The sequence below is a fragment of the Enhydra lutris genome, unplaced genomic scaffold, assembly GCF_002288905.1.
Source record: "Enhydra lutris kenyoni isolate GAN:26980312 unplaced genomic scaffold, ASM228890v2 scaffoldscaffold9, whole genome shotgun sequence".
Lineage (NCBI taxonomy): Eukaryota > Metazoa > Chordata > Mammalia > Carnivora > Mustelidae > Enhydra > Enhydra lutris.
Window position 1 is genome coordinate 45045289 of NW_019154093.1, and position 24216 is coordinate 45069504.

Here is a 24216-nt window from a genome sequence, read left to right on the forward strand (position 1 = left end):
CATTGAGGGCCATTTTGGAGGGTGGTTTTGAGGATTTATTTCCTTTTTAATTTCTTTTCTTTTAGTGAGATAAGGGAATATAGTCAGCCTGTTTAACTGTAAGTCCTATTTGCAATTTTAGGTGGTGGGTTTGAAAGGAAAATGTAAACATGTAAAAAATAGTCCATGTTAAAATGCAACTTAGCCTATTTCATGATCCTATTTTGGGACTTTGGACATATCTTTCATGGTTGTTCAGAGCCTTGAAAAATAGTAAGGCTTTTAAAAATATTACTTCACATTCAGCAAAGTCATTGCTTGCCAAGGAAGGTAAGACCCAACCATGTCCCTCCTGTACCTCATGGAGAGTAAGAGACAAGTAATTTAAGATGTTGGAAATCTGCAGCTAATAAAACTTTTTTTGCACATTGCTTCATTTATGGGTTTTATGTATTTTGTTTGTTTTTATTGTTGCTGCTGTTAATGACTTGATTTCTTACACGGTCATTTTTATGGTACTTGTGAACCATGGGAGATAACTAATGAAGTAGAATGATGCTTTGTCTAAACCAATATAAAACTACTTTTCTTTTTGAAAATATTAAAATCAGGTTTTGAAAAGTGCCCTTTGGGGGAAGAATAATTTAGAAATAAAGGACATTTCAAGTTTCAGCTAGCAAAAACAAAACAAAACAAAACAAAAACAAAAACCAGAAACCACCCCAAACCCTTTTTCATGGTAACATGTTTCCATATGCAGGAATTAAACTGTTTTACTGACCTCTGCTTCAAAAATAACATCTCAGGGGCACCTGGATTGCTCAGTGGGTTAAAGCCTCTGCCTTCAGCTCAGGTCATGATCCCAGGGTCCTGGGATCGAGCCCCACATTGGGCTCTCTGCTCAGCAGGGAGCCTGCTTCCCCCGCTCCCAAACCCGCCTCTGCCTGCCTCTCTTCCTACTTGTAATCTCTGTCTGTCAAATAAATGAATAAAATTTTTTTAAAAAATTTAAAAAAATAACAGCTAGAGTAAAATGTTAATCTTTTTCTAAAATTTTTAAATGGGTTTTTGGCAGTTTTGTCAAAAAAAATTCTTCCTATACGATACAGTCTAAAATGAGGATTTAAGGGGCGCCTGGGTGGCTCAGTGGGTTAAAGCCTCTGCCTTCGGCTCAGGTCATGATCCCAGGGTCCTGGGATCGAGCCCCGCATTGGGCTCTCTGCTTGGCCAGGAGCCTGCTTCCTCCTCTCTCTCTGCCTGCCTCTGCCTACTTGTGATCTCTGTCTGTCAAATAAATAAATAAAATTTAAAAAAAAAATAAATAAATAAATAAATAAAATGAGGATTTAAGACATCATGTTAGTACTTTGTTTTTTGCTCTTAAGAAATTAATAATTTAAATAAATGTCTCTGAGTTACCATTGTCTTTTTTTTTTTAATATTTTATTTATTTCTTTGACAGAGACGGATCACAAATAGGCAGAGAGGCAGGCAGAGAGAGAGGAGGAAGCAGGCTCCCTGCCGAGCAGAGAGCCCGATGTGGGGCTTGATCTCTGGACCCTGAGATCATGACCTGAGCTGAAGGCAGAGGCTTTAACCCACTGAGCCACCCAGGCGCCCCTATCATTGTCTTTTAAGAAGAGTTGATGATAATGCTAGTATCAGATCTTCAGTATGATGTATTTTCACAGCTGTAAGCTTATTTTTAAAAGACTTATTCAGGGGCACCTGGGTGGGCTCTTGATTTTGGCTCAGGTGATGATCTTATGGGTTGTGGGACGGAGCCGCCTCCACCCTCCAATCTGGCTCTGCTCTGTGCTCAGCAGGGAGTCTGTTTCAAGATTGTCTTTCTTACCACCTCCCCTCCAAACACACATGTGTGTGCATGCTCTCTTAAATGATCATTTCAGTGAAACTAGCAATAAGCAAGGTAGACCAATAAACCAGGGCTTGACTCTGGAATCTCTCATTGTTGAATGTATATTCATTTCTTATTAGTATAAATTATTTTAGGTAGAAAGTTTAGTTGGAGTCGCATTTTCCTCCTTAGGATTTTTTCCTATTGGCCGGTGAACATAAATCCTATTTTTTTTTTGATAGTGGTACAAAACTTTAAACTATTTAATAGCTAAAGAATTTCTAAGTTATTTTAAAACATATTAGTTTTTTTTTTTTTTTTAAAGATTTTATTTATTTATTTATTTATTTGTCAGAGAGAGAGAGAGAGAGCCAGCGGGAGAACACAAGCAGGCAGAGCTGCAGGCCGAGGCAGAGGCAGAGAGAGAAGCAGGCTCCCCACTGAGCAAGGAGCCCGATGCAGGACTCGATCCCAGGACCCCGGGATCATGACCCGAGCTGAAGGCGGCGGCTTAACCAACTGAGCCACCCAGGCGTCCCTAGTTTTTTTTTTTAAATCAGAAACCTCAGAAGCACATTGCCTTTAGCATAATATGTTTCCCTTAAAATGTGAGAATATTTATATCAGATATTATCATTTCTGTTTACTTTTTTTGCCTCTGATATAATGGCTGTATTTTTACTATCTTAAATATTTCTGATGCTTAAACTTCTTTCCTCTTGGGTTTTTGGAGAAGGCTAATAGGAGAGTGTAATTTGATATTTAAAAGTATAAGCTCTGGAATTAATGCCTGGTTTTAAAAATCAGTCATTTGGTTTTGGGACTTGGGGCAAGTTCCTGCTAATCTGAATCTCTGCTTCTCTACCTGTAAAATGGGGATAATAACAGTACCTACTTTATGAATTGTTGTAAAGACTAAGTCATATTACCAAGTTAACCCATTTAGCACAGCGCTGGGTGCATGGGAAGTGCCAGAACTACAGCATGGAAGAAATAGTCTAGAACAGTAGAGTAACAGAGTAAAAATCTCCACGAAAGTAATGAAAACACTGGGAAGAATTGTCAAAAGCAAAATTTTAAGAACTCTGAAAATTAATGAAAGACTTATTTCTGAAATTCATGGAGCTTTTTATTTCAAGAAAAATGGCTGAATCTCTGTAAGAGCAGTGAACTTTGTGGATTTTTAACTTGATCTCTTCCCATCCCCCTCTCTTCCACAGTCTTGAAAACTAACAATCTTACAACAGAGGTAACTGCAAAAACGAGGCCTGGCAACCACTAAAAGAAACTTAATGATTTTGGAGTTTCACAAAATTCTCTTTTGACCTATATGGCAGCTCCCTGCGAAGTTCCATTCTCAGGACTTAATCTTTATTTGACCTGATTTGGAGCTTGCTCCAAAGGAAAGTCCATATGGCCTTTGTTGAAAATAATCAGTAGCAATTGTTTAACATTATAGCGACCTGAGGTGGTGATACCAGTGAGGACTAATAAGAGGCTGACCAAACAACTTAAAGGGAAAAATTGAGCAATAGATTTTAACGGGGGGGCCTTGAAAAATTCCAACATATTCCTGGGAATCTAGAAGGCCACAGGCATATGCAGGATTGTACATGTGTCCAGGAAAACCCACAGAAGTCCCTGAGCCCTCACCTCTGGCTGCCCTTGATCTTCTGCATAAACAGGGAGTAAATGTTAAGGCAGAAAAGGGAAAAAAATGATTAATTGGAATTTATCAAAAATTAAAACTTTTATGGTTCAAAGGACACCAACAAGAAAGTGAAAAAAACAGTAGATTGGGAGAAATATTTGTAAATCATGTGTCTTATAAAGACACATATCCAGAATATATAATGAATGGTTACAACTCAACAATAAATGGACAAATAACCCAATTTAAAAATGGGCAAAGGATTTGAATAAACATCTTTCTAAAGAAGATATGTAGAGGCCAGTAAGGAGATGAAAGATGTTCAACATTGTTGTCATTAGAGAAACTAAACCACTTCACACCTGCTAGAGTGGCTATAATGTAAAAAATGGATAATAATAGGGGCATCTGGTAGCTCAGTGATGATCTCAAGGTCCTGGGATTGAGCCCTGTTGGGTTCCTTGCTCAACAGGGAGTCTGCCTCTTCCCCTGCTTGTGCACTTGGGCTCTCTCTCTCTCTCAAGTCTTTAAAAATATATAATAATTATTGCTGAGGGTGTGAAAAATCTTTATCATTATACATCGCTAGTGGAAGTGGAACATAGTGTAGCCTCTTTGCCAAATAGTTTGGCAGTAGGGCACTTGAGTGCCTTAGTTGGTTAAGCATCAGCTCTTGGTTTTTGGCTCAGGTCATGATCTCAAGGTTGGAACATCAGTCCCCATGTTGGGGAGGTGGGGAGCTGGAGCAGAGGGGGAGCAAGAGGGACAGGCAGACTCAACACTGAGCGTGAACCGGATGAAGGGTTCAATCTCAGGACCAGAAGATCATGATCGTGACTGATGATGGGTAAGGGGGTTCCTGTTGGGGTGGTAAAAATATTCTGAAACTAGAAGGTGGTGCTAATTGCAAAACCCAACAAATATGCTAAAAAAACCTCTGAATTGTACACTTAAAAGGATGTGTAGCCTGTGGATTTAAACTGTTGAATTCAAATGCTTGTTATAGAGGTTTGCTCGTTTTTACAACTGAATTTTGAAACAAAGTGCAGTTAGAGCTCACTAGCTCTAAAATCTTAGAGTGATTTTTTTTTTAAAGATTTTATTTATTTATTTGACAGAGATCACAAGTAGGCAGAGAGGCAGGCAGAGAGAGAGGAGGAAGCAGGCTCCCTGCTGAGCAGAGAGCCCGACGTGGGGCTCGATCCCAGGACCCCGGGATCATGACCCGAGCCGAAAGCAGAGGCTTTAACCCACTGCGCCACCCAGGCACCCCTTAGAGTGATTTTTATGGTTTAATCAAATTGAGTATGTTTTGATGTTAGCAAGATCCTGTTTTCTATCTTTTATAGTTTTTCTTCTTCTGTCGGTGTCATCTGTTGTAATCCACTGTATTCTTAGCTTGCAGAACACAGGGAAGGACGGCATGCCTACAGTCTAGAGTCTCTCTGCCACTGCCCCTTCTATGAAGAAGCCATGCATTTAGTTGAAGAAGGGAAAATTTACTCAAGAGTGCTTAGGTACCATTTCAGTTTTGCTTTTGTTTATGAAAAAATATTAAGGTACTGCTGCTATGCTTGTGTAATATTTATTAAAGATGTTTATGAGAATGGGGGGAAATGTCTTTTAGGCTCAAAAAATCTTTTTACATTTTTGTCATTATTGAAAAGACATGTGTTTTGTATTAAGGTCCTGAGGTTAAGCCTTACTTGAGTCCAAATTTGTAGTGGGCTTGATCTTGAATGCAGTTTAACAATTGTCTTCCCTGTTTATTACATAGAACTGAAATGTTGGAGTGCCTCGGAGACAGTGATTTTCTTGCCAAACTTCACTGTATTCGACAGGCTTTTCAGGTATTTTGTTTAACATTAAGTGACTTCACCTAGCCACTCATCCCCACCCTCATGCTATAGAGTCCAGCCGAATATAAACAGGACAACTCCTTGCTCTTGATTATCCTTATTTTTAATGGCAAGTATAAAATCTACTAAGTTTATTTTTTCTGCCTGCTATTTCCTTTCATTTTATTTGTCTTCATTTGTCTTTGTCCTCTGCCATGGCTTCCCAGGCCCACCATACTTTGTCCAACAGGGTATTCTGATGCTGGAGACGGGTACAAATGGCTGCTTAACATAAAAATCCTCTTATTAGCAATTAGTATGCGTTCTGGATTGTTTTGTATTTGAATCACTTCTAAAATCACTGATTTCCTAAAATGAAATCAGATCACTTAACAAAAAGATCATCTTTATTTTTCTATATTTTGGGGACTATATAACATTTATTTTGGATTTTCTAATATTAAATTGAATAGAACTTAAATTCGTACTTATTTCCCTTTAATCTTTTTTGATTATAGGTTCCTAGAGCTCCTTTTACGTTAGTAAATTACAACTTTCCTCTGTGGTCTACCTGCAGAAATAGTGCCACATGCAGTGCATTGACTGTATTAGGGTCGTTTATGTGTAGATGTGCTGTACAGTCAAATGTCCATTCAGATTAATTATAGGTTTCTTTTTTCTTTGGGGTTGGATATTTTTTCAGGTCATACTTTCGGAAACAGCCAACAGGATATTCCTTGCTGAGAGTGGAAGGAAAATTTTATCAGCGTTAATTGTGAAGGCACGAAAGGTAAACTTGTTTTGTTGGCAAGTTTTTTACTGTTGTTTACTGGAGATTACTGTACATTACATTACAACACATTGAATCTTTAACAGGAGAAAAAGTTTTTGTAGATTGTTGCAAAGGTTCACATATTAAAAGTAAATTACCCAAAGAGCACTGACTTCTACTTGGGTTGATTTAGTTTCTATGTATGAAGTCTACACTATTTTGGTCAAGTTGTTCCTCATACATTATTCCCAGTTTGATGTAAAGTCTGTGAATGTCATGTGGGGATTATCATTAGATCTGATACTACAACCACCACTCTTATTGCTAATACCTCTTCACTTACCTCCCTCAAATCCTATTCAGTGAGGTTCCAGGAAATAGTGGAGATCTCAGAAATCTGGAAATACAAATTGAGCTGCCTCTTACTCTTATTCATGGGACTGAATGAGGCAGAGCGATCACAAGAACTTCATTAAGACTGTAAGGAACCACTTCCCTTTATGTAGGGTGTGCCCAGATGTTGAGAAAAAAATCAAGTAAAACAGGCCCTCCTTGAGCCATTTGAACACCTGGTTTTCTGACCCAATCCTTTTGAACCTCAATTACCTCATTTGTATAATAGAATTATATTTATGGTACACTATGTCAGAGGGTTTATGATCATTAATTAAATAATAAGCGGGAAAGCACAATTTTTTTAAGGTGCAAAATAAATGTAAGGTGATATTAACTACTTGTAATTCACAGTGTGTATCTTATGTTGCTTTCTTGACCTTCCCGTGACAGATTAAACCCAGCGATTTCACCTAGCTTCCTCTGAGAGGAATGGAACTGCATCAGAACCATCACATAGTATCTGTTGTCACCAAGTTTTCATCTGAAGGACTGACCTAAATAGGCATACATATTTGATTATGACATTTTGCTTTTGACATTTTACTAATGTTCTCAGTCTGGGGTTCTGCCCAATGTTGGAACAACAAAATATCAGACCAAGTGAATATGACATACCTTGGGAAAATGTATTTTAATTTGTTACTTAATAGAATAAAGAGCTAACAAACATATTTGAAGAGTAACTCGTTTACTTGGTAGGCTTGAGCCCTGTTATAAAGTTGAGTTGAGGATTAAAGTTTGTTTTCTTCTGCAGAATCCAAAGAAGTTTGAAGACGTTTTTGATGAAATGATCTATTTTTTAGAGCAGACTGATCACTGGGATAGTACTGAAATGGAACTTGCTGCTAGAGGAGTAAGTTTCAATTTTTTGTAATATTCATTCCCCTTAGTTATGTACATATAATATTTATATAATCTGAGGCCACTGTTTCCTTGGCCCTGTTAAATGACAGTAAAACCAATCACGTGGTAATGGTTATGACAGTCATAAACAATAGCAACCACAGTCTTTATACTTTGGGACGATAGTTGAAAACGATTGTTTTTTAAGCCTGTCCGTCCGTCCGTCCTTCCTTTTTTCCTTCCTCTCTCCCTCCCCTCCCTCCTTTCCTAGTTCCTTCTTTCTTCCTTCATCAGTAAGAAGGCCCTAGCAGAGTGAGTGGTGGCCTGTGCAGGGATGATTTTGAATGGGACAACAGACAGCGTAGAGGGGCCAGAGGATTTGCTACACAGGAGTAAACAAATAATTAAACTTATTGAGAATAATGGGAGCCAGGTTTCTCACTCTCAGGGAGGGAAGATATAAAAAGCTAAGATTGGAGTAGGAGCTGTCCGGGTCAATTTGTAGTTTACTCTGTGTGTGTATAAAGATGTAGAAATAAATATAAAGGTTTGCATATTTAGAAGCATATGTGGACTTCCTAGTTCTGTTCACCGAGGGTCCGGGGGCAGCAGCACCTCAAAAGAAATTACTCCTAGCACACGGACCTTGGCTTCTAAGTACCACTGTTCACTAAAAGAAACCTAGGACTCCTTGGAAAAATGGCTGATGTCAGCACCAGGATAGGGGAAGTATATAATGAGCCTGGAACATTTTGTTGTACCAGAAGCTTAAAGAATGAATTTGCAAGGGGCTGAAAGGCTTTCTAAGCAAAGAAAAAGACAGAAAGACATAATCTTTCTTTTTTTGGTGTTCCCTCACTTGGTGCAGGGATTGGTAACTAGTCAGTTGTGCAGGCCAGAGCCCTGGGACTCACCCTTTACACCTCCTGGTCGTTGCCTACCATATCATATTTATGTCTGAGTTTTGTCAGTTTTTTTAGTTTCTTCATCTTCTTTCTAATCCTGCCATTCTTTCTAATCCTAAACATTGTGCCTGAGCAACTACTCTTTCTCCCTGGACTACTTCAGAGTCTTTGCATTGCCAGACTCCCTGATACTCCTGCGCTCTCTCCTCTCCATTCCAGTCTCTACACTGCTGCCAAACAGTCTTCAAAAAAATGCAGATCTGATCATCCACCTCCCCTCTACCACTGCCCCTCCAAAATACTGGTTAAAATCCAAAATTATGAACATGGACCTAGCCCTTCCTGGTTGTGTCCAGCCACTTACCCCCGTGCCCTCTGCTGCAGGGTGCTACAGCACACTGTCGATGGTTTTCTTCAACTCAGCACCACTGTTTCCTTCTTACCTGCAACACTTTGACAAGTATTTCCATACCTGGGATGCCTCTGTCCCTAAAAAAAAGCCCTCTCTGACATCTAGTCTAGATTAGACTCTCCATCATAAGCTCTCATAGTCCCATGTCCTTTTGCCTTTACTGGGTTTATCACAGTTTATAATTGTGTATTTGTGGCACTATCTGTTCCTGTTTGTTTTCCCACTAAATTCTAAGCGTCTCATTTGGTTGCCATGGAAGTGTGAGCACCTGGTATAGCATGTAGTACAACACAGTATGCATGGCTGAGTGAAGGAGTAAGAGGCTCACAATGTGGTGGGGAGGACAGGCAGATATCCCAGGAGCTGTAGAACAAAGTAGCTGGAGCTTGGCGGATACCATAATCAAAGCACGGACAAAGGACTCCGAGGATGCAGTGAAGGAGAGATTAATTTCACCTGAAGAGATCTAGGAAGGAAGAGCTGTTATATGAATTATAACATAGTTATAATTTCTGGTGGTGAGGTATTTTCATATTTTTCTCTCTTCCCCTTTCCTTGTCAGGGATATAATCTGAGTCAGCTATAAACACCCTGCTATTATAAAGTGTGAAGCACTGGTTCGGACTTTATTTCCGCTCTATGTAACAGTAATTTGTGTTTTAACTCATAATTTAATGCAGGTGAAAAACCTAAATTTTTATGATGTTGTTCTGGATTTTATATTAATGGATTCCTTTGAAGATTTAGAAAACCCACCCACTAACATACAGAATGTAGTAAATAATCGCTGGCTGAACTCCTCCTTCAAAGAAACTGTAAGTGGTGGTTTACCTTTATCTCAACCATTTAAATTTGATGATTAATGGTCAGAGCTGGGAAGATCAATGAGATTTACTTATATATCTGCTTATAGAATGATTAGCGTGGAAACTGGGTTCAGTCTTTGATACTGGGATCAGATGTGTATGATACACAACATCTTCAGATGAAATTCCCTTTGGCTCTTCTGTCTGTCCCTGCGCTGACCTGGAGGACCAGTGTTTTCTTCAGATCTCAGACTCAGGCTTCAGACCAGTTCATGCCTAACCAGATAACTGAACTGGCTCTGTGACTAACCTGAAATATAGCAGTTGTCAAAAGACAGTATGTATTTTTTAGAGGAAGATAGGAGATTTATGTTCTCAAATACTATAAAAAATGAGGGGAGAGAAGGAGTGCCTCATGGGCTCAGTCCGTAGAAAATACAACTCGTGATATCAGGGTTGTGAGTTCAAGCCCTACCTTGAGTATACTTAAAAATAAAATTTTTTAAATGAAAGAAAAGGGGGAGTAAAAGAAATAGGCATATGCAAAAATAAAACAGGTTTAAACTATATTCTGTACTTTGAATGTTTTCAGTTTCTCTTGTTTTTTTGCACTCAGATCTCTATTTGACATTGTTTTTTTGTTGTGCTTTATTTAAGTGTGTACCCGGAAGGAAGTAGGTAAAATAGATATTCATGCTGCAATAGAATGCCTTTAAAAAAATGTTCCAGCTGCCTATTTCAAAATTATTTTGGAAATTTCTGATACTAAATTTTAAAGCGTTTTTAATAAATCCACTTTTCACTCAAGATATGTTTTAACCATAAAAGTTATATGTTTTCTCATTTCTTAACTGATTTGGCAAAGTGACCTTGATCAAAGTTGGGCCATGCCAGATTTCGTTAAGATCTACTTGGGTGTTTTAGTCCCTATCATTAAGGTTATATTTCTTAGTTTTTTATTGGAATAAAACTGTTAGCTCTACCCATGACTATTTCCAGCAATACTATTCTTAAAGAAAAAAAAAATACTACATTGTCTTCATTATTATACATAAAATGGCTATTGCTATATGTGTCTCTGTGTACACGTATTTTTATTCTTTTCCTATAGGAACAGAACTGAAGATTCCTGAGAGTTGAATTATAGTTAACCAAGTTTCTTGGTACCAGAGCTCAGCCTTTTTCCTTCAGTGCCTTTGTATTTAATTTTAAAATTTATAAAAACAAAATACCACTATTATTCACAAATAATAAAAGGGAAAATGTTAATGTTTTGAACATTTTAAACCCATAAACCTATGAATTTCGCATAAAAATCATTCCTAATGCAAAGTCTATAAGTCATAAATGTAAGTCTTGCTTTTTCTCCTTTGCATATATTTAGGCTGTGGCTTCAAGTTGTTGGTCAGTGCTGAAACAGAAAAGGCAACAGATGAAGGTAAATTTCATTATGCCTTGGACTTCTTCTTTTTTGGGTAATTTGAGGCTCTTGTCAAAGAAACTGCTGAGTCAATTCTCAAGTGGGGATGGAAGCTCTTGGAACCGTCCTTCAAGCTGGATGAGTGACTTATTGATACTGGGTTGGCTTCCCTGTTTTGAATTACTTCTCCATCTCTTAATATTCTGTATAGTTCAGTAGAGCAGATTGAGGCATGCATGGGATTTCTACTAGGTGAAAGAAGGTTTAGGGTTAGAAATGGCTCTGAAAGAATTTTTAAGATAACTGGGGACCATGTATGTGAATAATTTTTGTTTAAAATGATTCCAGAGGACAACCTCAGGTCCCCTCCCTCTTCGGGAGCTTTGTAGTCTATCATTCAATAAACTTAAAAAGAAAAAAAAAAAAAGATTCCAGAGACCCTGTGTTTTAAACAAGCTTTTCAAATGATGATTATGAACTCTTAACATTTGGGAACCACTGGTTTGGGGCTAGGGAGTAGACTTGTAGACTTGTAGACTTGGGCTTGTAGACTAGCTGTTCTGACCTCAGGCAAGTTCCCGTCAGCTGACCTCCACTTCTGTTTGCAAAATGGAATTGGTGCCTACTCATAGGGTTGGTGTAAGGATGAAATGAGATAATATTAACCAGGTTCATTTAAGTATAAAATGAAAAGTAAATATAAAAATGAGCTTAATAAATAGTAGTTTCCATAATAATCATGATAATAATAACATTTATAACTTTATGTTTTCTTAGCATAAATCCTATACCTTAGACTAGTCTTCTGTCCATATCCACAGATTACCTATATGTCTCACCTCTTGGGGAACTATTTTTTATACCTGGAATGCCGTACTCTTTCCTGTGTATTTAAATATATTTTACCTCTTGTTGAGTTCAGCTCATGTTATTACTTGGGGAAGGATGTCTCTTCAGTCAGCTCATGCTAATGTCTTACCTGTCTGAACTCTTACTACAGTTAGAGTCTATGGGGTTTAGAATTTTAATATACGCAGAACCTCTCAGACTAATAACTTTGGTGCATCCTTCGTAACCTTTTGGCTTTCACTGGTTAGCTATGTGTGACAAAGGACAGGTTTCTTAACTCCTTTGATGTATCACTTTCTACATGATTAAAATAATGTTAACATGACCTACTTTTTCAAGAACGTTTTATTAGATTAAATAGAACCTAGCACTTTATCTGGAATATAACGGGTACTCATTAAATGGTAATTGCTGCTAGAGTATATGTATATTTTAAATCGAGGTTTAGAAGATGTTTTGGAAATAACCCCTTCAGGAGACAGAATCTTAAGGCATAGTTATCCCCAGTTGATGCTATATGACAAATCCCACAGGACGTTATTTAACAAGGGAAATTCAGAAAGTTATTAATAAACTTAGAGAGGTTCCTGAATTACAACTGTATGTTTTACTATTACATAAGAAGAGATAGTGATTACACAATTAAATGCTTCAATAATACCTGGTTCCTCAACTAAAAGTTGGGATTCTAATAAGCATATTTTTGTGCTAGTCATTTAAAAATCAGTTTGGTCTTTTTCAGGTAATCTAATTAAGTGATTGAGGGGAACTGTTTAATAGCTGAAACCATGGTCATCTCATTCATCCTAAGAATTATACTGCCAAAGAATACCATAGCATTCTTGTTATTGCTTGGTTGTAACACTGATGTGATTACTTTTTTATGAAGTATTTTTATGAGGTGAAAAATGCCTTTAAGAAATAATGTTCCTCAGCATATTTGAAACTGTTGGCTAGGATACGAAAATTATATAAAACATTCTGTGGCTCCAGAAGTTACTTGTAACCTTATTCAGTTCCCTAGCAGGCTGGCTCCTCATTCACCCTTGCTCTGTCCTCAGAAAGAGCTGATCTTATGGTGGATAGCAATTTAAGTTTCTCTGCTAGAGATAGCTAATCAAGAAAGTAAGAATAACTCAATTCTCCTTTACTTCCCAATAGATCCCAGATGGATTTTTTGCCCATTTTTATGCCATTTGTGAGCAAATCAGCCCTGTCCTCGCCTGGGGCTTTTTGGGTCCTAGAAATTCTCTCTATGATTTATGTTGCTTCTTTAAGGTATGTTCAGTCATTGAATCATCTCGTTTTTTCTAACTCGAAAAGTGGATGGAGACTTTATTCTGTTTTGTGTTTGCTTTTGTAGGAAAATGAATGTGAGTGAAAGGTAAAGTTATGAAAGTCACTTAAATTCAGTGTTCAAACGCCAGTGGAACATTTATTATATAGATTTGGTGCTTTATTCTGGAATAGTTGCAGCAAGTCCATTCCTCTTATCGATTCCTTCTGTAATGGATGCGTGCTTTTGTGTGGCGTCGCCGTGTCCCAGTCAACTTGCTGCAGACAGCTGTTCTTCACCTGGACTCTTTAGAAATGTATAAAACAAATAATAATGTGCCTTGTTGCACATGTAGGCAATTTAGAAGTAAGTTCTGGTTTAAGGTAACTTGAATGATAAAACCCCAGTTGTGAGAGATACCATGGGAGTTTAAGGTTGTATCCCAATGTCAGTGGTTTGCCAAAACACAAGTTACAGCTCGTTGCAGAATTTTCTGCATTGCATAGTGCCAAGAAAAGTCTCACTATTTCATAGTCTTGAATTTAGGCTGAGTTTCAAGGAGCAAATAAAAGTAAACATCAGTATGAATTTGAAAGTTTTTGATGTTTGAAAGTTTGCATGTTTCATTCTATTCATTTAAAAAGTTAAATCATTATGTTTATGTGCTGTTAATGTAACATTTGTTTAAATGTTTAGGAAGTAATAATCTTACTGTCATACTGTCATTCAAAAAAACTGATCAGTTTTTGACTCGTGTTTTTTTTGAACTCCTAAAATGTAAGGTATGTGGGAAGAATTTGGACTGGGAATTAAGTTTATCATGAATGAATGAACAGCCTGACTCTGGGCAAATCATGCACAGATCTGTCCTCCTTCTCTTCATCTGTAAAATGAGGGGGCTTGACAAGTTCATTGCTAACAACTCATCCAGTTATAGAGTCAAGCAAATCTATGAAGTGTGCCTTCCTAGTACTTCTTAACACCCGATTTCTGTGGGATAGAAATTATTTCTGTTTTTTGTTGTTTGGAATTACTTCCCCCCCCCCATCATGGCATAACAGCCTGTGACTTAATACATACAAGTAGGATACAACTTGTTTAAAATGAGTTTCAGCAAAAAAGAGTGAGATTTTGCCATTTTCAACAGCACCGTTGGACCTACAGGGTATTATGCTAAGTGAAATAAGTCAGATAGAGAAAGACAAATGCCATCTGATTTTACTTATATGTGGAAACCAGAAAACAAAGCAAATGAACAACAACAAAAAAAATATGTAGAATGGTAAGTACAGAGAACAAACTGGTGGTTGCCAGAGAAGAGGGGATTGGGAGGATGGGCGAAAAAGATGAAGGGGAGTAAGAGATATAAACTTCTAGTTATAAAATAAATAAGTCACGGGGATAAAAAGTACAACGTAGGGAATATAGTCAATAATATTGTAAAAACATTGTTTGGTGATGGGTGATAACTACATTTACCATGGTGAGCATTTGAGTCATGTGTAGATTTGCTGGATCACTGTGTTGTACACCTGAAACTAATAAAACACTGTATTTCAACCATACTACAGTAAAAAAATGAGTTGCAGCACAAGTATTAACTTACTGAAGTGAAATATCCTTCAGATCTTCCACTGGTTTGAGACCTGAAATTTTTAATTTTCATGTATCTTAAGTTTTTATATACAGAAAAATATACCCTTAAAACTTAAAAGTTAGGGCTCCTGGGTAGCTCAGTTGGTTAAGCAACTGCCTTCAGCTCAGGTCATGATGCCAGGGTCTTGGGATCGAGCCCCGCATTGGGCTCCCTGCTTAGTGGGGAGCCTACTTCTGCTTCTGCCTCCGCCCTGCTCATGCACATGTGCACACTCTCTCTCCTCTCACAAAAATAAATAAATAAATAAATAAAATCTTTAAAAAAAAACAAAAACTTAAAAATTACAGGGGCACAAAAAAAAATTACAGGGGCGCCTGGGTGGCTCAGTCAGTTAAGTGTCCAACTCTTAGTTTTGGCTCAGGTCATGATCTCAGGGTTGTAGGATCAAGCCCCAAGTGGGGCTTCACGCTCAGTGCAGAGTCTGCTTGAGATTCTCTGTCTCTCCCTCTCCATCTGACCGTTCCCTACTTGTGCTTTCTCTCTGTCTCTAAAATTAAAAAAGAAATAAAAGTTAACAACTATTGGAAATCGTTTACTCTTGGGTCTTAAAGTAGTACCAGTGTTCAGAGGTAACACTGAAAATATCAATTATTGAGAAAGAATTAATAATAGCCCCTTACAGTGCTTTAGGGTTTAGGCATTTGCCATAGATTTTTTTTTTTCATCTTCACGTCAGCCCTGAATATTATAAAGGAGAAGTAGTAGTATCCCAGATTTTACAGAAAAAGAAAGTGAGACCTAGGAAAGGTTTAATCACTTGTTCAAGGTCCCTTTTCCAATGAGATAAGAGACTAATACTGAAAGTCAGGCCTTCTGACTCCTAATTCAGTGCTTGTTACAATATTGGTAACTATTTTTTTTTCAAAGATTTATTTATTTGACAGACAGAGATCACAAGTAGGCAGAGAGGCAGGCAGAGAGGGGGAAGCAGACTCCCTGCTGAGCAGAGAGCCCAACACGGGGCTCAATCCAGGACCCTGAGATCATGACAGAAGCCGAAGGCAGAGGCTTTAACCCACTGAGCCACCCAGACACCCCACAATATTAATAACTATTTAGATTAATATAATTTTGGTCTGATAGTGCCAATTTGTTTTGTGTTCACTTTCCAGAATCAAGTTCTTTTCTTTCTCAAAGACATTTTTGACTTCGAGAAGGTACGCTATTCCAGTATAGAGACTTTGGCCGAAGACCTCATGCAGTTACTTATTCGCCGCACTGAACTCTTGACAGCCTATCTTGGAGCTGATGCACTGAGGCATACAAGTAGCTGTCTAAGTAGTCATGGTCATGTCATGTCCAGTGGCCTATTGGAAGCCAAAGTGCAATAAGTACCATAAAGAACATACGGTTGGAATGTACTATGAAATAGTTAAGGTAACTATTGATTTTGTACCATGTATTATAAGGAATTGGGGGATATGGACTCAGGGTATGAGTGATCATACTGTATTTACACAGTTCTGTCATTGAATCCCTGTGTATTATATCCAAAGTGATGCTTTCTAGTCTTTAGGTAATAATTTAAGTCATGAAATGTATATTTTACAGAAATACTGCTTGAATTAAAACCAGTACTTGGGAGTTAGTTGATTTGTCTTCCTGAAGCTGTCTGCGATGTCCAGTATCATTTTCAAAAGCTCTGTTTTTATGCTTTGCACCTTGAAAATATAACTGTAGCCAAGACCTTCGTGGCCCCCTTATGTAAGGATATATTATTCCTAGTGTCAACAAATTTAACTTTGCCTGAAAATGTATTTTTCATTGTAAAGTTATTTATTCAATCAAGTTTAGGCAGTAGTGGTGTTTAATACGTACTGCTTACATTATTGCTCGTGCATTTGCTCATGTTTGAATCAAAGAAATTGTAATGGCTGAGTATCATTATAAAACATTTAAATGAATTGACACTGAGAAGTTTACAAGTTTATATTAGATTTGCTGCAGTTTCCAAAATATATTATTGTTGGTCCTGTAAGTTAGAATAATGATACCTAAGAAATTTTTTTTATCTTTTTATAGATTAGAGCATCTTTCCCTTAAATGATCCATTGATTAAAAAGATAACATTTATTAACTCTAAGAAGTTAAGATTTTTTGTGTGTAGTTTTGAAACTGTTTCCCAATATCTGAAGATACTAATGTGGATACAGTAAAATAGTTTCTAAGTTCTCCTCCTATAGAACTTAGAGCGCACTGGGAATTTGTCATATTATGGCCAATTTAAAAAATATTCATACTTTGACTCTTAATGAGGTTTTAAAGGTATTTTTCCCCCCGAATATAAAACAAAATATTTTTTTTAGTGGCATGGAAGTACATTTCATGTCCTTTATGGTAAATAAATGAACAAATGGGTTGTTCATATGAGTAGGGTTCTTCAGAGTATATTAGATACATTCAGAGCTGTGTTAATTTTGTGTCTAAACCATATATCGCTTATTTAAAGTGACTCACTCAGCATATCAAAGCACTGGACTTGTTGATTTTGCTCCCAAGGTGAGCTTTATTTATTTCGGGAGGGAGTTACCCAGAAAGATCTAAAATATATTTTTTAAAAAATGAATTTTTAGATTAAAGTGCCTAGTTTCTGACGAATGAATAGAAAATGAAAAGTAAGGGAGAAAAGCATAATCTTTTAAGGTTTTAAATTTACATTTGTGCCACACTTATGTAATAATTAGTTACAAAATACAAGTTTCAGAATCTTTATGCTGTTTGCATGTATACTGTGTCCCATAATATGTGGGTTACAGAATTAAACAATATGAAATACTGCTCAGATATTTATTTCCTGACGTTTCTTACATATATTCTTAATTTTAACAATTGGCTATTCATAATTGTTATTATTGATGGAGGAATAGCATTAGAAGTATCAAAGCTAAAAATTGCATTCTGTGTTGTTTTATTTTTTAATTCATATTTTGTACTTTTAGCTTCTTGTTGGGTACCATTGGCCTTGAATGATTCATACACGTGTGTGTGTGCACACATGTTCCCATCATTGTGTAGGCAAGACAGGTATTGTTTATATTTATCTTACGGTTGGGGGCGGCTAAATGTTTTAAGCTGTGGTTTTATAAACAGAGCTGTAAGTAAACTTAATTACTTTTTTATTTGAGGAAGATATTATTTGAAATCTATTTTGAAGAATTGCACTATTTAATAATGCTGCTACTACATAAGGTAATTCTGGGGAATTTATTTCATCAGATAAGATGAATCGCTTTCCAGAAGATGGGTTTTCTTCTCTTTTACACTTCACCTTTAAAAAAAAAAAAAGTTGCCCTTATTCAAGAGGTTAGTTTGTCAAATTCAGTGTTTGAGTTTGATTCATTTCTGGTCAGTTATGTAGCTACTACTTCAAAAAAGTGCTTTCTTTGTGGCCTTTGACAGAAGAAACAAGAGTGACCAAATAGAATTTCAGAGTAATTAGTATAGGTAAAAAAAAAACCCTCTGTTTTATAAGGGAAGAAACTTGAACTTTTTAAAAGAAACATCTCTTTAAAATGGTTCTGACCACAGCAGACGTACTTAAGACATATGTACCAATTTCAGCTTGCCTTGAAATTGGGTTAAACAATTAAAGCAATGTTATAAATAATAAAAAAGAAAAGAAAAGATTAAACTAGTCTAGAGCTTTTTTGGAAAAAACCCTGTTAGACACATGCTGGTACAGTCAGAAAACTGCCATTGCCACCACCAGTCCTATTACCATCCCTGTGTATGTGATAATCAGAGGGCCTTGAGTTCATCCTGAGAAAATGTTTTTTTCCTCCCGTTTTCTGGAAGAGAAAAGATCCATGTTCAGGTGATTTCTGTTTGGTAACTTTCTTTCTGTTTTGGTTTCTCTATGTTTTTGTTCAACTAAAAGGCTAGTTATTTCTTCATTTAAGGCTTACAATATGTTTATAAAATGTCAAAATGAGATTTTTTTTAAAAAAAGAAGCCAAGAGTCTCATACGGTTATAGTCAGCTCCAAAAAACTTTCTGTCATAAAATAGTACTTTTATTTGGATCCATTTATTTTTATTGTTGTTAAATTACCTGGCTTTATAAAAAATATTTACAAACTTTTTCTTGCCTTAAAATGTAACATTTTCACACCTGAAACTAATGTAACATTGTCAACTACACTTCAGTTAAAAAAAAAGTCACATTTTCTGCTTAAATGATTACCTAAAGAGCGATTATTTGTATCACAAAAGAATTTAGTTTATTATTCCTTTAAACCTATTAAATAGGAATGCCAAAGTAACATTTGATACACTTCTCTGTGACCTTTCATAATCAGAAATTTAAAATTATGTTCATGACAATTTGTCTTTAATGTGAACACATTTTAGGAAATTATTTGGAATATACATTTCAAAGTGATTATAAGAATTAGACTGAATCCAGATCTTTTGTTTTTTGCTTGGATCAATTACATCTAGAAATTTCTCTGCAAGTGAGACTTAAGAATTTGTATAATCTGTGATTAATGGAAATAATGGAAATGGGCATTCTTTCTTTGTTCCTAGTGATTCTGTTATGTTATTGTTTGGCTTAGTTTGCAACAACCATGTATTGTCCTTACTCGGCTGATTAGTAAATGTGTCTATTTCCTAAATGTAGGGATTGTACTTATTAATTTATGTAAAGGTGAAACACTACAGTATCAGAAAAAATAGCACTGGCTCTTTAGCTAAAATAAGCACTGTAACATGGATGTATTTCTACTACTGCCAAATAAAATAGTGATGGTACATTTTACTGATGTATTGAGTGTTTTATACAATGCTTATATGCATATTTGCAAGATCACACTGGTCTCATCAGACCGCGTCCTATGGGAGCTCGTGGTGTGGTGGCCGTAAGACCACATACACAAGCACAGAGAACACCGACGACTGCAGAACTGTTGGAATCAAGTGCCAAAGCACATTTCTTCTCTGTGGACGAAGTGGGAGAAAGGACAGTTCTGTGATGAGTGAAGCCAGAATACTTGTGTTTTAATTAATAAAGTGTTTGGGTTGGGAATGCCGTCAAGCACACTATAAACTTACCTAATTCATGTTCGTGCATCTGTCCCTATTCAGACCTCCTGCTTCCCCCCACTTCCTGGTCAGAGCCCACATACGTTTAGTCAAGGCGAGGGGATGCTGCCAGGCTGGCCCTGGGGGCACCAGATGGCACGGCGGCTTTCCTTGGATGTAAAAACAGTCCAAGGCACACAGTCCGCGGGCACTCTTTGCAGCGAGGAGACGGGGCTGGATGTGGACGGGAAGCTGGAGCAGCACCTCAGCCGCATCTTTTGTTTTCTGTGTCGCCTGCCATCCTCCAGGCTGTCCCATGCCATCCTCTTTGATCCCGCTCCCCGAATATCATGTTTTGTATATTTTAAACATCTCTGGGTTTCAGGGCGCCTGGCTGGCTCAGTCAGAAGAGCATTTGACTTTTGATCTCGGGGTCATGAGTTTAAGCCCCATGTTGAGTATAGAGATTATTTAAGTAAATAAATTAAAAAAAAATTTTAAACGTCTCTGAATTTTTAGATATGTTTAAAATATGTCTCAAAAATAAAAGGGGGGGTGATGCCTGGGTGGCTCAGTTGGTTAACCATCTGCCTTTGGCTCAGGTCCTGGGTCCTGGGATCGAGTCCCGCATAGGGCTCCCTGTTGGGGGGGGAGGGAGAGTCTGCTTCTCCCTATCCCCCTCTCCCTGGCCTGTGGTCTCTCTCTAATAAACAATTTAAAAATAATAAAATAGGTCTCTACAAGCATCTCAATGTCTTATTGTTATATTATTTGTAGGGCTTTGCTGGAAATCTCTATTAACTCATTTGGTTCATCCACTGTCTTCCTTACTGTTCTTATGCCACTTTTGACTTTTATTATGTAGTATTTCTTTTCATACCAGGTATTCTGTGATACTTTACCCCGCCACCTCTTCTCCTTTAATCTTGCTCTCTTCTCATGCTGCTGACATCTTTGATCATGCTGCACAGCTCTCTTGTCTGCTAAGGTGTTTTTGGTTCTTTTTTTTTTTTTTTTCCTCTCTCTAAGTAACCTTCATCGTTTGTGCAGGGAAGGACTGAATTCCAGTACAGAAGAGAAAAGCAAACCTTCCTACGACACTTTATTCTTTACTTGAAAGCCACAGCAAAGTAGTGGGTACATCAAATACCACCTCAGTGTTTTGCTTTTAACTGTCTCTTATGTGTATCACAAAAGCCTTTCACAAAGTACATTTATATATAGGAGATTACAGAACTTTTATAATTTGCTACGTTTGAAATAATACCATAATGCTTGAATACAGAGGAGCACTTTGACATTTGCAAGCACTTGAAAGATATGATTTCCAGAACTTTGCCTTTTTTTTTTTTTTTTCTTGACACTGCAAGAGATAGGCCCACAGACTTTAAAAAGAACTGGATCCTTAATGTGGTTGGGGGTGGCTAATCTTAAAAAGTAGGTTAAAGCAGTTGTGTTTGTTATCCACTGCTGCATAACAAATTATACCAAAATTTAAGCAGCCTGAAACAACAAATATCTGGCAAAGTCACTGAGGGTTAGGAATCTGGGAATGTCCGGTTGTTCTGGCTTAGGGTCTCTCCTGAGTTTGCAGCCATATGAAGGTCTGACCAGGACTGGAAGATTCGCTGTCAAGATTTGCATACTCACATGGCTCTTGTCGGGGATAGGAAGGAGCGATAGGTCCTTGCCATGTGGGCATCGTAACAGAGCTGCCTGAGTCTTTAAAACTACTGCTGGCATCTCCCAAAATTGAGTAATCCAAGAGGTATCAAGGCAAAAGACACAGTATCTTTTATAACCTAGACTTGGAAGTGACTTACCATAGTGCCATGCTAACATAGCATGTTATGTTGATCATACCACCTTTCGACACAGTGTGGGAGGAGGTTACACAAGGGTGTAGATACTAAATGGTGGGATCATTTGGGGTCATCTTAGCGGCTCGATGCCACTGCAAGAAATGACAGTACATTCTGTCATTCTGTAGTTAAGGTAGACCTTTTTCGTTGGGCAGCCTTGATGTAGGATCAAGACCTTTGCTTGGAATATGGATCCAGTCGGTATTCTGAGATGTCTTCGTTGTATAAACTACACCACTAAATGATCATCTGGGATTTCCAGTTTCCCTTACTTACGAAGGAGAAAAAATTTACATGAAAAGCAATGGATGCCGAGTCCCCTTAGTTTTTATAATTTTGTACCCAATTTTATACATTTGTCTTCCCCACACCTAGCTTGATGATAATTTTTATATTGTTTACCTTTATCAAGTCTTCAAAACTTTCATCCTAGCTTTTATAAAACCATAACACATTCTGCCTTTATTGCTCTTCCTTTTGTAATGTTGATGTCATTTCAAGAGCATGCAACTGATCCGATCAAGTTGAAGAACAAACCCAAGTGACTCAGGGTAGGTATATGAGGAATGTTCATACACACTGACGAATCTTGGATTTCCGATAGCCTTAAACTTAGCATGTCCCAAACTGAGCTCCTGACTATAGCTGCTTCACCTCCTCCCGCCAGTCTTTCTCATTCCAGGAGATGACAACTCCAATCTTCTACTCCTCAGGCCAAAAACTTGGTCCTCACATCGCATGTTCAATCTGTTGCCAAAATCTCCCAGTTCTACTTCTTAAAATGGACCAAGAAAAAGAAAGTGCCAAGCACGTATCCCCACAGGCATCACTGTGGTCCAAACTCCCATCACCTGCCGCCCAGTTATTTTGGAAGCCTCCCAGATGGTCTCCCCGCTTTATTTAGTGTATTTGCAGCACATCAACCAGAGTGAACGTGTTAAAAATAGGTCTGATCATGTCACTACTTTGTTCAAAATCACCATGGCCACCCACCTTAAAGGCCAAAGTCCTTCCAACATTGGGCTAAAGGGTTCTTTACCAGCTGTCTCCTGCCCCCACTCCACGTCCTCTTTCCCCCTTGGCCTGCCCAGCTTCACCTGCACAAGCCTCCTTCCTCTTTCTAGAACATGTCAGGATCCTCCTTGGGGTTTCTATATCTCCTCCTGGACCCCTCTCCCCCAGTATTTCCAGATATTTACATGATTCATGTTCTCATGCATCTCCAGAGATTTACCTAACTCACCGTCTCACTTTCCTCAGGACTGATTTACATGAGGCTGTCCCCAACCATGCCGTCTACAAGAACAGTATCTACCTGCCCCATTCCCAGCGTTCCCTGCTTTCACTGCTCTGGATCTATCCATCGAGCATATCACTAAGTACATAGTTTATTTGCTCACTGTCTGCCCTCTTCCACAAAATGTCTCGAATACGATGGCAGAGCTTTTTATTTGTTTTGTTACTGCTGTATCCTCAGTATCTAGAACTGTATATTTGTTCAATGAATGAATGAATGAATGACGGATTGGTGAAAGAAGAAATAGGCCTTGCATGTTGTGGGTAGCTATCAGTTTTGTAGGAAGAATGGAGCAGTCTGTTCAATCTGGTGAATCCACTGAGTGGATGTCCCTTAAGAGAGCTACGCATTTCTTTTAAGTCATACAAATAAATGTATCCTTCGAAGTTGGAAAGTGTAGGGAGGAAAGGGGTAAAATGAGAGTTTATAATAGGGGACACTGGCGCAGACTGGGAGTGAAAGGAAAACTTCTCTGAGAAAGCAACATTCAAGTAGACAGCGAAAGCTTATACTGAAGTTAGGTAGGTAGGGAGTGGGGGGAAGAGGATTTCATGCAGAGAGAACAGCTTGTGCAAAGGCCCTGAAGCTGGAAAGTTCCGTGAACTAAAGAAGGTCAAGATAATGGTATTGAAGGGAGCAAGGGGGCAGGGTGAGCTAGGTCACCCACGTCACATGTCTGTATTAGATTAAGTTTAAATAGCTGTTTTAATTACCAATCTGAAACTTTTCTCTAATGGAAGAATGAATAGCTTACACCTTTTAAAAGAATTTCCATCCCGAGTAAATAGTGAACGTGGATGGGGTGGAGAAGAGAAGTTACAACTGAGAGTAGAAAGCCTTCTCAATACCCTGAGAATATAACCTGAGCATCACTGTCTGCCCAGAACTCGAAGTTGGAAGTGGGTGTCCCTGGTGGATTTCTGTGGATGCTAGTTCAATTTAAATTTTTTTTTCTTTCATCGATATTTTATTATTTATTTTCTGCCTGCAGCGAAGAACTGAAGATCTCCCCAACCAGAAGAATTCCCCCTCTGGATAAGCATTTCAGGTTTTAATATGGGTTGTCTGATGGGTTTAATTGACAGGCTGGTGGTCCAGGTTGAAAAGGCCCATGGGTGCTAATATCCGCAGGTGTCTTTATGTAGGTTTAGAAGGACCGGGGACGATTTGCTTTCAACTAAGGAAACATGGAAGATTATATAAGTATTACTTGTTTTTAGGGTTTGTTTTTTTTTTTAACCTCCTCTCGTCCTTCCCACTTCCACTCTCCTCTATCACCACTCTCCTTGGAGTTAAAGAGGAGAGCCAAGAAAAGGACAGCCACAGACAGACGAAATGGTCCCCGGACTGCTGCCCTATGGCCTCAGCAATAAA

At 37.9% G+C, this 24216-nt stretch overlaps 1 protein-coding gene across 1 annotated transcript in view; it reads left to right on the forward strand.

The window, feature by feature from the left end:
- The window catches only part of LOC111143437 (mitoguardin 1), a 96234-nt gene extending 77436 nt beyond the window's left edge, over positions 1-18798 (forward strand). The window contains exons 9-16 of the mRNA XM_022497178.1: positions 4887-5005; positions 5266-5338; positions 6030-6116; positions 7249-7347; positions 9335-9469; positions 10845-10898; positions 12891-13007; positions 15775-18798. Coding sequence (XP_022352886.1) covers positions 4887-5005; positions 5266-5338; positions 6030-6116; positions 7249-7347; positions 9335-9469; positions 10845-10898; positions 12891-13007; positions 15775-15993 — 903 coding nt within the window. The 3' untranslated portion in view covers positions 15994-18798. The remainder of the gene's footprint in view (positions 1-4886; positions 5006-5265; positions 5339-6029; positions 6117-7248; positions 7348-9334; positions 9470-10844; positions 10899-12890; positions 13008-15774) is intronic.
- Positions 18799-24216: the final 5418 nt, after the last annotated feature.